We start from the raw sequence: 16,894 nt of genomic DNA, 5'->3' as shown, positions 1-16,894 counted from the left end.
GCATTTTGCCCGGCCTGCTAGTGTTTCTTCTAGCTCACCGCCTTGACCTTCCTGGGTCATGCTGACTCATAAGGGCCGGTTTCTATGGCATATATATATACTCCATCTGGACTGGACACCGGTCCGTCACAGGCTTACTCGTTTTTTGCCAGCTGAGTGGAGTGGAGCAGCATGAAATGAAGTGTTTTGCTCAAGAACACAATGTGTCGCCTAGCCCGGAAATTGAAACCATAATGTTACGATCATGAGTCCAACACCATAACCACTAAGCCATGCACAACTACAATATAACCATAACAACTGCATTACAATATCATCACCCTAACCACACCACCATTCTTACCATGACAACTCAACTACCAGCACCATCACCGTAGCAATTGTATTACTGCCAGCATCACCATTCTGAAAATTCTTGTTGTTAAGGCAGCCATGTTTAAAGTTGATAGTCAGTATATTCTTATCTCCATATTTCTCTATTTTGCAGGATGATGCTAAAAAACGGAAACATGGAACAAGTGCAGATGGAAATCCTAAACGACATCGGTCATTTGACACTAGCTCTGACATGGATATTGATACTGAAGGTAGTTTTCTACTTCATCTCTCTCTCTCTCTCTGTATATATATCATCATCATCATCATCATCATAATCTTTTAACGTCCGCCTTCCATGCTAGCATTAGTTGGACGATTTGACTGAGGACTGGCGAACCAGATGGCTACACCAGGCTCCAATCTGATTTGGCAGAGTTTCTACAGCTGGATGCCCTTCCTAACGCCAACCACTCCGAGAGTGTAGTGGGTGCTTTTACGTGCCACTAGCACGAAGACCAGTCAGGCGGTACTGGCAACGGCCATGCTCAAAATGGTGTATTTTACGTGCCACCTGCACAGGAGCCAGTCCAGCGGCACTGGCAACGACCTCGCACGAATGTTTTTTCACATGCCACCGGCACAAGTGCCAGTAAGGCGGCGTGTATATATCATCATCATCTGTTTCCCATGCTGGCATGGGTCGGATGGTTTGACAGGGGCTGGCCAGGTTTCATGTCTGTTTTGGCATGGTTTCTGTGGCTGGATGCCCTTTCTAACACCAACCACTTTACAGAGTGTACTGGCTGCTTTTACACAGTACCAGCATGGGTGCATTTACGTGGCACCAGTACCCATGAGCTTGCAAGATTAGGAATGCTCTGCTGGAGAGGGATGCAGGGAACATGACATGAATCGTCATCATCATCATTTTATGGTACTTGCATGGATCAGATTATTTGTTAAGGCAGATTTTATACAACCAAATACCCTTCCTGAGGCTAAGCCTGTTTCCAAGCAAGGTAATATTTGCTCATGACTGGGCTTATTTTTACAGAGAATTGGGAACACTCATTTACAACTATCACACGATGTCAAGGCAAAGAGACACTAACACAGATACATATATATACATAAATATATATATGACGGGCTTCCAGTTTCCATATTCCAAACCCACTCACCAGACTTTGGTTGGCCCAGGGCTATAATAGAAGACACTTGCCTATGGTGTCACACAGTGGTACTGAACCTAAAACTATGTGGCTGGGAAATGAACCACACACTCTTTTTACATCTGTTTTTCCTTACTAGCATGGGTTAGATAGAGACTTATACCTTAAATACACCTAGGATCGAAGATGCTCTATCACGTACATCTTTTCTGCTATCTTAGAAGACATATACTATTGACTACATTATTCAGTATGTCTTTCCATTTTTTGTAAGACAGATGAGGCAGATTTGTGAAAGATTTTGCTGCTATATATAACAGGCTGAACAACCACCTAGAAGTTCCCTTTGGTGGATCATGTGTGTAAAAGATGTTGATAATACAAATATCCACTTCATCTGTACCGACATCGAAATATCCTTCTGGTGGTTGTCTTGCTAGACCAAAGCCGGGTCTAAGACAAAACATGCCCATTGTCTTAATGACATTCAAAATCTGCACCACAGTTTATCACTTAATCTATTGCTATCATCACTGGAATATAGTGGAATCAATTTGTTAATCCTACTTCTAATACTCTGGGCAATGAATTGACAATTGGATAGGGTGCCTTGTATTATTTGTTTCACCTCTTTGCCTTATGAGTTCAAATCCTACCATGGCCTACTATTTAGGCGATAGACTTTATGTCTCCCAGTTTTACGCTGCCCTCTGAATGGTGTTGAACATCAGGTACTTGGATGCTTTTAGCTGCATCCATTCTTTTGTAAGCATTTTTAAAGAGTCAGGTCTCTGGTTTAAAACTCATAATCTTTTCTTGCACTAAATGACAATCCAGCCCTTGCTGTGATATGACTTTGAAGACCTGGGACAAATTTTACCTGTTGTTATGCAGTGAAACAAACATTATCATCACCATCATCATTTAGAATTTTCTTCAAGTCAAGTAGCCCATCCTGCTCAAAAGGTCCCTGAATTAAGTAGGGGTTGTTTAAGGACGTTGAATGAAACACCTATGTTTCCAGTGGTGAATTATTCAAACCCCAAAGAATTCCTCTCAACACATGGCTATGATGCTCCCCGACTACTGCTCGTGATCAGAGATGCACATATTGTCAGCCACTAAGGGACATGCTTAACTGGTTATGGTCAAGCTACTGACAAGCAAATCTGTGGTATTGAGCAGAATATTTGCTGTAGCCCATCATTTATACCAAGACAAAACAATGTACATGATAGCACCTCCAATCAGTCAAGATCAGAAGCCATGAGAGCCACTGCCTGGTTCTGCATCCAGGCATTTATGAGAGCCACTGCTTGGTTCTGCATCAAGGTATTTATTAGTATTAGTGGTGAGCTGGCAAAATTGTTAGCACACCAGGAAAAATACTTAGTGACATTTTGTCTGTTTTTACATTCTGAGTTCAAATTCCAATGAGGTCGACTTGCCTTTCATCCTTTCAGGATCAACAAATTGAATACCAGTTCATCACTAGCCTTAATTAGCTAGTCTCCTCCCACAAAATTTCAGGCCTTGTGTCTATAGTAGAAAGGATTATTATTATTATTATTATTAAGTTTATGACTGTTGGGTGGAATTTGACCAGATACTTAACTATAGCTTATTTTAATGACCTCTGAGGGATAGATATGAAAGTGAACGTCATCTGAAACTGAACTCAGAAGTTGCTGATATTCATATCACTGTTAGATTTAGAGAGGGAAGAATGTTACTCAGTAAAGTAGGTTCAACATGTTCTGTTTCCCTTTTTAACTTCTCTACTGGTGTTGTTTCTTTTTCTTTTCTTCCTCATGCAGAGAGTTTCCCTTACTATGAAGACCTGGGAACGTGTCGCTTAACAGAGACCAACTGTTTCATACCACCTCTACCATCTGATACTCCACCATCGAAACCACCACTTCCTTCTGACACACCTCCATCTTCCAGTTCAGATTCGAAATATTCTCCTAGGAATCAGCCCTCACGGCAGAGCCCTGTTACAGAGATTACCACGAAAAGAAAGCCTCTCTGTCTACCAAAACCCAAATCTGATGCTGCTCTCAGTTCAGATTCCTTGGAAGATCTTGAAGCACAGTATCGATGTCTTCAGAAACAACTTCAGGAAGAAGACTCAGACAGTCAGCCAAGTTCTGAGAGTCAGATAAAAGCATCAGAATCTAATTCCATTGTTCTATCGAGTGATGAGAGCAGTAACAGTCAGGCAGCCTCCGATGGGTTTGCATCGTTGTCATCTCCGTCAATGTGTCAGTCCCTTGGCAAAGATTACGGTACTCCAGTGAATCAGAATAAAGGTCCATTCCCCACATTACCAGACAGAACAAACTTTTCAGTTGGTATTCAAGATCACATACCATTTGAGAACCTGCCTCAGTCCACTGGTACCTACAACCGAATGAGACAAGTTTTCCAAAAAATCAAGTCCAGAAACAAGTCATGATTTCTTGATAATTCCATTCTTTTATAGATTTTATGAATTCAGTTTAATTTTTTTCATCCTGTTTTTGTTCTCCATACATTCACATATATCAAGATATATCCTCTTGTATCGAGATATATGCCATGTCTCTACTTACGTGATATATATCTTGATATATTTTTAAGTCCATTCTTCTCTCCCTCCCAGTTTTAAAATTTTTATTTTGTTTATGAGATGTTTTTTTCCATTGATTCATTGTGATCAGCTCTAAAGCTTTAGAGCTGATCACAAGAAATAATTCACAATCTCATTCTATTCATTGGTAGTTATAACTCATTGCAGACATTTGGACAAACCATATTAGATGAATTCAATAATCTTTCAATTTTTTAAAATTTTAATGTTTTTTACTTGAAGTGATGGCCAAGTTATTCGCATTTGTATATGTATATGTGTAAATAGTTGTGTGTGGGTGTGTGTGTGTGGAAATTGGGATCATTCATTTTATGTAGAAAAGAAACACGATTTTTTTTTTTTTTTTTTTTTTTTTTTTGTAAATTGTTCCAGACAAATTCAAGGTGATATATTTTTTCTTATAAATTTAATATTAATCTTTAAATCTGCATATTTGCGCATCTTCTGTGCAGACACTGGAATTGCATTGCCTCATATCATTTCAAGCAGAGACATAAGATGAATAAACCAATCTCCATGTTGACAAAGGAAATCCAGCCAAAAAATCAATCGCCAAGCAACATCTTAATTTGTCACATGTTGGTTATGACATATTCAAATTCAACGATGGTTCGGATATGAATATGAGAACTGTGTTGCCCAGCTCACCCTTTGGGCACACTAACACACAGGATGGCTTAATGAAATGGCTGAAATCGAAATTTTCTGAAATATTCAAATGCTTGTGTGTCTGTGTGTGCATTTGTAAATACATGATTGAATTTTTGGACTCAAATTCACATCAACTAAATTTCCTTCATAACTCTGTCCATCTCAACAGTAAAACTTTATCAAAGAAATTTTTTTTTCCAATCTAGAATACAATTCAGGAGGGTTTTGTTTTTACTGATTTTGTCTAAACTTTGTTGTTCGTGTAAACTATCTAAACATTTTCATTACATCTGGTGATCGACATTTTGTTTCTGTTTCAATAATCACCACTACACTTTATCTTCTTTTCTTGTCTTCCTGTAAATTACATGTGCTGAAATTTTACTTCAAATACTGCATTGAACTCTTCTGCTAGGCTAAGAGCATAACTTTGTTTGCCTCAGGCTGCCTGATTGACTTCAGTACCATTTCTTGTTTCAGAAAGAGCATCAAGCTTCAGATGTATCTTACTTCAAAAGTTAGCAAATACTATAATCTGGGAAATCCTGCCAACCATACTAAAATAAAGGTGAAACAGTTAAAATAATTCTCATTAGGGATGGGACGGGGTCACAGTTGGCCAAGTTTGTGAAGTGTCAGTTCCAGAAAGGCCCTAGATGAAAGGGAGGCTGTTACATTTGATAAAACTTTTAACAAAATGTGGTAAACTTCAGATCTAAAGCTTCCTTACTCGTATCAGTTGTATATTTTGAGTACATTCTATAACCAAAATATCTCTCCTGTAGCCATCATTCTCCTAACTTGTCTTCAAGGATCTATCAGCCAACCTAAGCCCCACAATCATACAGGTGTTACAACTCTTTCCACCACTCCCTTTCAAATTCAATATCCTACCTATTGTTAACATCAATATCTCTCACTGTTTCTTCTATCAGTGAGGACCCTCTCTGGTTCCTTCAGGGATCATATAATTTGGTAGTGATTAGCAACACTAAGTCCCAAATGTTGCATATTTCCCTGCAAGAAAATTTATATTCCTATTCACTCCTGAACAACTTCCAGCTTATGTGATCTACTTCACTTGTATATGTTACAATTCACAATCTTCTGTAGCTTATCATTCATAACCATAAACACATCTTTCATCTCTGCCCCTATACATCACATTCAGAAGGGAAAATCACCAGTCATCTTCCTAGGTCCACTCGTTGCATCTTGTGTCGTGATTATAATGAACTCTCACAACCTACATTTACATCACTCCACTCGTTCACTGCTGTAGTTTGCTGTCCATGGTACTACAGTATACTAAACTTTCTAAACTGTATGCCATATCCTTCATCTCGTGCATCACTAACTTCACTGACCATGGCCAATATCAAAGAAAACACATAAACTTCTGTGCAATCTGCCATCTAATAGTTTATTAATATTTTCTATAAATACTGTTCCATTGTTGTGTCTTCGGAGAGTCATTACCCCTGAAATAATAACACATGCACAGGTTCAATTCCTCTTCTTTATTTTAACCAATTTGTTAAATATCTAATCAACTAACTAAACAAACAATTGATTAGTTAGATGGTTAGATATTTAACACATTAACTGGCAATAAAGAAGTGGTATTGAACCAGTGCGTGTTTACAGTTATTGGCATAATGACCCTCCCAAGACACCACAAAATTTGTTTCAGTACACAAATTCACATCAAGAATCTTGTACTATTCCATTGGCGAACTCTTAGAGTCATCATCTTTATCGACTCTGCCTTCGAAGAAGTACTAGGGAAATAATCTGTACACCTTCCGTCTGAATTTTTGAAGGTGATGAATCATTGTCAAACCTGTAAATATGTAGTGAAGCATTTCCTTCTTGTTGTGCTCCACTGTCAGACAGCAGCATCACTCCTGTATTCGATAAGTGTCTCTGATGTACTTCATGGAACATTTATCTGGACCATTGTCAATCAAACGAGCCCCAGTTACCTGGCAGTCATAACAACAGTGAGCAAGGTTATAAACTTGTACTCCATAGTATTCCATACAGCTCAAGCAGCCCATCAGACAGTATTGTTGGGCGAAACGTGGATTGCAGACATATCCTTGGTATCCAAGGGAGATGCAGTTTGTTGTTGATACATAGTAAAGTAGCAAAATGACCGTTGCCTGTGAAGAAAGAATAAAAAGAGAGGGTAAAATAATTAGTCACATTATTATTCAACCTGTGTCAATGGATTCAATAGTTGTATATTTAGGGTGCTGAACCACTGACCATTTGCTAGTTGAGTGGACAACAATAGGAAGAACATTCAGCTTTAACCCTTTTGTTACCAACCCGACTGAAACCGGCTCTGGCTCTGTAGTACAAATGCCTTGTTTTCATATGTTTTGAATGAAAATCTTTCACCAAACCTTAGTCACAATTTAAGTTTCTAACACTAGCTTAATGATAACTAAGTTATTTTACTAAATTCTTCGTTATATTTAAAATAATTAAAAGAAACACAGGTGGAGGCACGTGGCTTACTGATTATTGTGTCAGAATCATGATCGTAAGATTGTGGTTTCGATTCCTGGACTGAGTGACGTGTTGTGTCCTTGAGCAAAACACTTCATTTCACGTTGCTCCAGTCTACTCAGCTGGCAAAAATGAGTAACGCTGTGGTGGACTGGCATCCCGTCCAGCTGGGGAACACATACGCCATTGAAACCGGGCCCATGAGCCTGGCTAGGCTTTAAAAGGGCGCAAAAAAACAAAGAAACACAGAGCATCTCAAAATAAATACAGTAATGAAAGGGTTTAAGTCAGGTGTTCCAACAAATAATCCTTTCATATGCATATTTCAGCTTATCATTCATCATCATCATATCATTTCACATTCATTTTACTATACTTACAAGGGTCTATGGTTAGATGCCCTTCCTGTCACCAACCATCATCCATTTCCAAGCAAGGTAATATCTCACCATGACCAGACATGTTTTTCATAGATGTCAAGACAAGGGTACACGCACAAACTATGGGCTTCTTTCAGTATCCTTCTACCAAATACCCACATGCAAGATTTTGATTGTCCCAGGACTGTAGTAGAAGACGCTTGTCCAAAGTGTCACACGGTGAGACTGAACCTGAAACCATGTAACTGGGAAGCAAACTTCTTGACCACACAGTCACACATGCACCGATTACATTTAAGAGTAATCAAGAATTTTATGAGATTTAACTTTGTCATTGTTAATCTGGTGTTTTGAAACAACTTAAAATTTTCTTACATATATTGGTGGTTTTAATTTAAATATTAACATAGGCGTAGGAGTGGCTGTGTGGTAAGTAGCTAGCTTACCAACCACATGGTCCCGGGTTCAGTCCCACTGCGCGGCATCTTGGGCAAGTGTCTTCTACTATAGCCTCGGGCCGACCAAAGCCTTGTGAGTGGATTTGGTAGACGGAAACTGAAAGAAGTCCGTCGTATATATGTATGTGTGTGTGTGTTTGTCCCCCCAACATCGCTTGACAACCGATGCTGGTGTGTTTATGTCCCCGTAACTTAGCTGTTCGGCAAAAGAGATCGATAGAATAAGTACTAGGCTTCTAAAGAATAAGTCCTGGGGTCGATTTGCTCGACTAAAAGGCGGTGCTCCAGCATGGCCACAGTCAAAAGACTGAAACAAGTAAAAGAGTATTTTAAAATATGGTGTTTTGTTCAAGAGAAACAATGGCTGATCTCAGACATTCGCATCAAAAGAGGTTAAACTATCTCACCAATATATGGAGGTTTAATTTTTTTTTTTTTTTTTTTTTCAGTCATTTGACTGTGGCCATGCTGGAGCATCACCTTTAGTCGAACAACTTGACCCCAGGACTTATTCTTTGTAAGCCTAGTACTTATTCTATCGGCCTCTTTTGCCGAACTACTAAGTTACAGGGACATAAACACACCAGCATCAGTTGTCAAGCGATGGTGAGGGGGCAAACACACACACATATACATATACAATGGGCTTCTTTCAGTTTCCATCTACCAAATAAATCCGCTCACAAGGCTTTGGTTGACCTGCAGCTATAGTAGAAGACACTTGCCCAAGGTGCCATGCAGTGGGACTGAACCCAGAACCATGTGGTTAGTAAGCAAACCGCTTACCACACAGCCACTCCTGCACCTATATGTAAAACATTTGTCAATAGTCTATTTACTTTACTTCCTTAACCCTTTCAGTTCTATATTTTCAATGAATAAACTGCCTGTAAGTTGCAATTAATTTTTAATAGAAACAAGATTTGGGAAGGCTTTTTAAAATATTTAACCTTATATGCTGGAACATAAAAAAAAGAAAATTGGCACTCCATTGCTTATGAGGGTTCCTATTGCCCCAGTCAATAAAACAGCTTGTGAAATTAACATATATAGGTGCAGGAGTAGCTGTGTGGTAAGTAGCTTGCTTACCAACCACATGGTTCCAGGTTCATTCCCACTGTGTGGCACCTTGGGCAAATGTCTTCTAGTATAGCCTCGAGCCGACCAAAGCCTTGTGAGTGGATTTGGTAGACGGAAACTGAAAGAAGCTCATCGTATATATATATATGTATGTGTTTGTCTCCCCAACATCGCTTGACAACCGATGCTGGTGTGTTTACGCCCCCGTAACTTAGTGGTTCGGCAAAAGAGACTGATAGAATAAGTACTAAGCTTACAAAGAATAAGCCCTGGGGTCGTATTGCTCGACTAAAGGCGGTGCTCCAGCATGGCCACAGTCAAATGACTGAAACAAGTAAAAGAGAGATATGCACACCCATAACATAGTTCTCGGAAATACAGGTGCTACCCAAATTTTGCCAGCTGAATGTGGCTGGAGTAACGTGAAATAAAGTGTCTGGCTCAAGGACACAAATGTTGGAGCATATTGTGTTAGTGCTGACCAACTGTAATCACATTATTTCATGTTATAAAGATTTTAATTTGAACTATGAAGACATTAATATGGATGGTATTGAAAAGGTTTACGTAGTATGAGATCAGACATTTAACTTTAGAACCATCTCATTCTACATGGGTATCCTTCATATGGGGCTTGTTTTTGATGTCTCATTTCTCCAGTGAGTTGACCCCCATATTCTCTCTCAGGTAAGTATGCAGTGTAATTGATTCTTGTAGACAAGTGATAAAGTTGAGAAGCTTTACAATTGAGTATGAGTAACAGCATCTCTGTTTCACGGAAGTAGTGAACAGGATTCATCCATATATATATATATTCATCTATATACAGGACAGGGATGTACTGCCTAGGTAGGCAGTGCCTACCCTGAATAAAATAGATCAAAAGTTACATTTTCCTTTTTATAGCAGAATATGCATCTAATTCAATATAATTATGAAGGTTAGTCTGATTACTATGCATAAAATGCAAAATGTTTCATTTTTTCGTAGATTAGGTAGGCATCATTTGCCCTGACTTTAAATCTCAGTATTAAAACTATGCATAGTACTGTTGTAGTACATTCCGACAGCAATGTTTTCTTTACATGCTTTAACGGCAGAAGTAATTCTGCCTCCAACTCAATCGCGCACATGTGTTTCGCTTAATTTTTTGTGCATTTTACTACATAAACGTCTACCCTGAGTAATTGCTGATGGCACGTGCCTGATACAGAATCTTCATAAATTACAATTTAAAAACTTCAGAAAAATGTTTGTGGTACCATTTGTAAGGGATAGTTATTTTCCAACCAGATGGTGATTGCCTCATTGGGGTTGAGTGTTCAAAAGTCTCTTAATGAGACTTCCAAATGGATGGATTGAAAGAAGTGGTCCAGTTTAAGTAATTTATGGACACTGAATAATTAATTGTTCACCATTTTTATGTCCACTTTTACATATTGGTGTGGATTAGACTGGACGTTTTGAGACACTATCTTATGGCTGGATGCATCTGATGTCAACTATTAGTCACCTGTATCTATTATAATTGCATGCAGTTAACATCATCCATCCTCAGCAAGATTCCTTACAGTTTCTGTCAACCAAATTTCATTCACTAATTATTGGTCCACACATGTCTACAATGCAAGACTCTTGTCCAGTATGTGATGTAATGGAATCAAACCCAGAACTACATTGTTCCAAACAGCCATAGACACTATATCTACAATTTCTTTTACTAGTTTCATGCTGGGCCACCACTGAAGTGTTTAGTCAAACAAACTAACCTCAGTAGTCATCATTTAATGTCTGTTTTCCATGCTGGCATGGGTTGGATGGTTTGACAAGGACCTGACAAAGTGGGAGGGTTGCACTAGGCTCCAGAGATTTTTTTTTTTTTTGGCATGATTTCCACAGTTGGATGCCCCTCTTGTTTTGGCGTGGTTTCTACAACCAACCACTTTACAGAGTGTACATGGGTGCTTTTTACATGACAGTGGCACATTATTAAGTCTGGAGCTGGCAGAAACGTTAGCATACTGGGCAAAATGCTTAGCGGTATTTCGCCTGTCTTTACATTCTGAGTTTAAATTCCACTGAGGTTAACCTTGCTTGTCATCCTTTCAGGGTTGATAAATTAAGTACCAATTGCATACTACACTGAACACTAATCAACTAGCCCCCTCCCCAAAAATTCCAGGCCTTGTGCCCAGAGTAGAAAAAAAAAACATTAAGTATGGTATTTATTTTGTTGGTCTCTTTTTGCCAAACCTCTAAGTTATAGGGGCATTAACAAACCAACTCCGCTTGTCAAGTGATGGCACATACATACTTATATCCAATGGGCTTCCACAGTTTCTGTCCACCAAATTCACTGACCAGGTTTGCAGTTATAGTAGAAGACACTTGTCCAAAGTACCATGCAGTTGAACAAAAGTGAGCTTCTTAATCACACATCTATGTCTGTAAGAGAAGTTTTCATTAATGCCCACTGAATTATGGAATATACAACTACTTAAGAGGGTGAACATGAGTTCAATTCTTAAGATAAAAGCCAATAATGCTAGGATCTGAACAAGTCCCATCTATTCCATAAATATCTATACTACAGCATCTGTTCGACCAGCTGCCAAATTAGTGACGTTAAAGAAAGTAGGTCTGGTCAACTTCCAATTTATTAATCACCATTGATTTCTTCTCTTTGCTTCCTAGAACATTCTGGAGTAGTATTTTGAAGAATTATACATTTTAGTAATTGGGTTCCAGTAGCTGAAGCCAATGAGAATAACAATCAATATTATATTAATTCCTTTTTGCTACAAATCAGAAACAAAATATAATTGCCGGTCACAAATCAATAAGCTGTTTTGGGTTTTGGAACTGAGTTGTTACAAAGTCAAGAAAAATCTATTCTTGGAATTCTACACTGGAATGGTCATTTAAGTTACCAAACAATAGCATAAAGCTATCAGAGAAACAATAATGTCAAATAATAACTTATTTTGATCATGAGTGAGTCCCAAGTTTCTTAAGGGCAAGAACAACCCATGCTACCATGGAAAACTGACATAAAATGATGATGACTATGGTAATCTCTACACTGATCTCTATTTAAATCTAAGGCGTAGGAGTGGCTGTGTGGTAAGTAACTTGCTTACCAACTACATGGTTGCGGGTTCAGTCCCACTGCGTGGCACCTTGGGCAAGTGTCTTCTACTATAGACCCGGGCCGACCAAAGCCTTGTGAGTGGATTTGGTAGATGGAAACTGAAAGAAGCCCATTGTATATATATATGTATGTGTTTGTCCCCCCCCCCCCCCAACATCGCTTGACAACCAATGCTGGTGCGTTTACATCCCCGTAACTTAGCGGTTCGGCAAAAGAGAACTGATAGAATAAGTATTAGGCTACAAAGAATAAGTCCTGGGTCAATTTGCTAGACTAAGTGCGCTGCTCCAACATGGCCACAGTCAAATGACTGAAACAAGTAAAAGAGGAAAGTATTTGCATATTAAGGATAGAAAACTAAGAAGATGAAGGTACAGTATATAACTCTACCTTCTGACTTATTTTATTATCATTGCATATTACACTGAACTCTTTTAAAACACTTTCACTCACATATATGTATATATGTCATCATCCACTTTTCCATTCTTGCATGGGTGAGAAAGATTTTTGTTGAGACATATTCTACAACCAAATGCCCACCCTCACCTGTTTCCAAGTAAGGCAATACTTCCTCATGGCTTGACATGTTTTCACAGATTAGAAATAAATCACACCACTTTGTTCAGTGACACTTGTTTAAGGCTAAACAACATCAAGAAACAAGAAGACTGAGATTACAATTACATCATTATCATCATTTCCATGTGTCAAACAGAATTTGTTGGGGCAGATTTCCTATGTCTGGATGTCCCTTTCTGTTGACAGCTCTTGCCTCTTTCCCAGCAAGGTAATATTTCCCTTGACCAAACATGTTTTTTTTTATGGATGACTGGAAACAAACAACATCATTTATATAACAGTGGTGCTCATTTACAAGATGTCAAGACAAGGGTGTGTGTGTGTATATACATATATATATTAGAAGGTTTGGAGGTGATATACAGGAATTATATATTAGAAAAAATAATAAGATACTCAGAGATCTGGATGGTTGTACATTTGCAGATTTTTATTAATATGACACATGTTTTATAAATTAGTGCTTGCATCTATTCTTGTAGATTCTCCAGATTTTCTCCAAATCTGGAGAATCTACAAGAATAGATGCAAGCACTAATTTATAAAACATGTGACATTAATAAAAATCTGCAAATGTACAACCATCCAGATATCTGAGTACCTTATTATTTTTTCTAATATACATATATATATATATATATATATATATATATCTTCATCATCATCATTTAATGTCTGCTGGCATGGGTTGGACAGTTTGACAGGAGCTGGCATGTTAGGAGCCTGCACCAGACTTGTGTGTCTGTTTTGGTGGGGCTTTTACAGCTGGACACCCTTCCTAACACCAACCAGCAGAGTTGACTGAGTGCTTTTTAAGGCACAAGCACAGGCAAGGTCAGTTTTGGCAAGGTTTTTTACAGTTGGATGCCCTTCCAAATGCCAACCACTTTACAGTGTGGACAGGATGCTTTTTAAGTGGCACCAGCATCGGCAGGGTCACCAAGTAACTTGCAAGACAAAGTTCCTTTGCAATATATATGTGTGTGTGTGCTCAAGATGCCATGCAGTGGACTGAACCCAAGACCACATGGTTGGGAAACTTCTTACCTACACAGTCATTCCTGCACCTACATAACAGTAGAAATAAAGCCAACATAAACCCATTCAATAGTGACCTGCCTGAGGCCACTTCTGGTTCTGTTTAACACTACCACTTGGTCATTGGATGCCTTCTGATAGAGTTTGCTCTTTCACAAGCATTTGGGCCACATTTTTCCATTCTGAGAATAACTATCTCCCTTCTACCACCAAACTCAGAGGCACTTAAAAGGATCCTGGCACTGCCCTTTTTATCTTAAGCAATAAAAAATAACAAAACCTTCCAATTTTAAAGTGCTCCAATTTTGGTTTAACCCTTTAGCATTTAAACCAGTCATATCTGGCCAATATTCAACATGTTTTATGTTGAAACTGGCTGGATCCAACCTATCACACATACCCTACAATGTCATTCTAAATGTAAACAATCACATCATTGAAAGCACAAAGTTACAAGGTAATTCATGATTAATTCAAAGACAATGTGAATAAACAAGCATTAGATTTAACTGAGTAATCTGAATGCTAAAGGGTTTAAGATCTTATGTCAATCCACCTGAAAATACCCTTGGTTTTATGATATAAACTTTCTGGCACCCATGCCAACCTCTCCATTAGACTCTAAACTCGGCTTGCGAAGACCTGTTGGGGCAAGTGAAATCGAAATTGTGATTGAACCAAATTCGATGACTGGCACCTGTGCCAGTTGAGCGCTAACAGCACCGTGCAAGCATGACCATTGCCAGAGCAGCTGTGGTCTGGCTTCCATGCCAGTGACACATAAATAGCACCATTTGAGCATGATTGTTACCAGCGTCGCCTTACTGGCACGTGAAAAGACATTCAAGTGAGGTCATTGCCAGTGCCGCTGGACTGACTCCTGTGCAGATGGCATGTAAAACACACCATTTTGAGCGTGGCCATTGCCAGTACCACCTGACTGGCCCTCGTGCCGGTGGCACATAAAAGCACTCACTACACTCTCGGAGTGGTTAGCATTAGGAAGGGCATCCAGCTGTAGAAACTCTGCCAAATCAGATTGGATCCTGGTACAGCCATCTGGTTCGCCAGTCCTCAGTCAAATCGTCCAACCCATGCTAGCATGGAAAGCGGATGTTAAACAATGATGATGAATTAATTTGATCTAAATTAAAACATTGCATCAAAATTTCATGTTAATTTGTGTTTCAAACACCAGTTAAACCCTTTAGTATTCAGATTACTCTGTCAAATGTAATATTTATTTGAATTTTTTAAATCAATCATGCATTGTCTCATAGCTTTGGAATTTTGATGCTGTGACTGTTTATTGTTAGAACGATATTATAAGGTAAACGTCTGATGCCTGATTTGGTCAGTTTAAATATAAACAGGTAGAATGGTAGAATATTTGGGCCTGTTATGGCAGGTTTGAATGCTAAATGGCTAGTAATAGCAAAACTGTTTTATCTAATTCATGATATTTTCAAAATTATATGTATGTATGTATATTGTTGACCATGAGAGAGTGAAAAGTAATGCTGACGATACTAATATTTGAACTAAAAAATGCAATGGAGTAAATATCATGCAAGAGAATCTATAACAAAATGTTCTAATTATCATCAGTGTGTGTAAAATACAGCAGGGTACCCATATAAGAGAATGGTTCTCTAAACAAATAACTTGAATAACAAACAATTTTCTGAAGAGAATTGAACTTACATAATGAGTTGCAACTTCATCAACTAACCATGAGCAAACTCACTAAGCAAATGAAAGTTCATTCACATAGTGAGGCTGAAATTTGAACACAAGCCACAAGTAGATTATGCGTGTGTATATGTGTTGGGAGAGCATATGTGAATGTTATACTATATGAACAAATTGTGTAACCAACAGTTACTCTGATGAAAATTATATTCAATTAATGAGCAGGAATTTGAACTGCAAGCAATGAGCAGACTATGCAATCATATAAATGCCTGGAAGAGTGCATGCAAATGAGACATAAACATCCATGTGTGATTTCATGTAACTTACAAATTTCCGTATTTTATATAGGAAATAATATTTCTCATATTTTCTCTCATAATATTTCTCATAACTGTAGATCACCAGATGCAAGACAAAGGGAAAAATGCACACACACATATGAGGGGGTGCTAAAAAAGATCCTGGCTTTAAGGGTATCACAAAAGACCTGGTCAGAGGCCTAATCTTCTGAGTTCTTTTACAGGGCTTAGAAAAAAACCAAAGGACGGCTGCAATAAGTATGTGAATCTGAGAGGGGAACCATCATCATCATCATCATCATCGTCATCGTTTAACGTCCGCCTTCCCATGCTAGCATGGGTTGGATAATTTGACTGAGGACTGACAAATATGTTCAATAAAATCATAATTAACTGATCCTCCTGGAACTTTTCAACACCCTCTCATATATGTATATATTTACATCTTTGCTATCAATGGATGGACAAATAAACACCATTTCAGGTCTTCATCATGGAGTCTGGGTTTGGCTTGGAATGGATAACCCCTATTGATATGATATGTATTTCAATTAATCATGTAACAAACAATTTGGTTAATGAACAGAGTTCCAGAATGTTCATCTATAGAGACTCCTCCCCTGCTGTATATATGTTTCTGTATGTTTGTGTATATAAGGTTTCTATATGTTTGTCAGAAAAGGTGCATGTGTGCCTATAATAAAAAATATATATAATGAGTGAACAGGTGATAGGGAGAAAAAGAGCTGGTAAGGTGTAACTTACCTTGCTGTATATCATCAGATTCATCTCTTGAGCAAATACAGGTGATAAAAGGGTGACTAGTTGCTATGCCAGTTCTCTTCCACTTAGCTTGTTGAACTTGCTCAGACTTTGGTAACACTGTGAAGAATCATCTGTCAGCAACAACTTTTATATACA

At 38.4% G+C, this 16,894-nt stretch overlaps 2 protein-coding genes across 2 annotated transcripts in view; one reads left to right on the top strand and one right to left on the bottom strand.

The window, feature by feature from the left end:
- LOC106873468 (zinc finger CCHC domain-containing protein 8) overlaps positions 1-5,076 on the top strand; it is a 23,059-nt gene extending 17,983 nt beyond the window's left edge. The window contains exons 14-15 of the mRNA XM_014920848.3: positions 488-587; positions 3,308-5,076. Of these exons, the coding sequence (XP_014776334.1) occupies positions 488-587; positions 3,308-3,948 (741 nt within the window). The 3' untranslated portion in view covers positions 3,949-5,076. The remainder of the gene's footprint in view (positions 1-487; positions 588-3,307) is intronic.
- On the bottom strand, positions 4,614-16,894 carry LOC106873470 (uncharacterized). Its single transcript, XM_014920851.3, has 2 exons — positions 16,739-16,894; positions 4,614-6,938 (listed from the first exon to the last, which is right to left on the bottom strand). Exons 1-2 carry the CDS (start codon positions 16,760-16,762, stop codon positions 6,675-6,677), a joined length of 288 nt encoding a protein of 95 aa, XP_014776337.1. The 5' UTR covers positions 16,763-16,894; the 3' UTR covers positions 4,614-6,674.

Source organism: Octopus bimaculoides, chromosome 1, assembly GCF_046866305.1.
Source record: "Octopus bimaculoides isolate indiv1 chromosome 1, ASM4686630v1, whole genome shotgun sequence".
Classification (NCBI taxonomy): Eukaryota; Metazoa; Mollusca; class Cephalopoda; order Octopoda; family Octopodidae; genus Octopus; species Octopus bimaculoides.
This window is presented reverse-complemented; position numbering and strand designations above follow the sequence as displayed.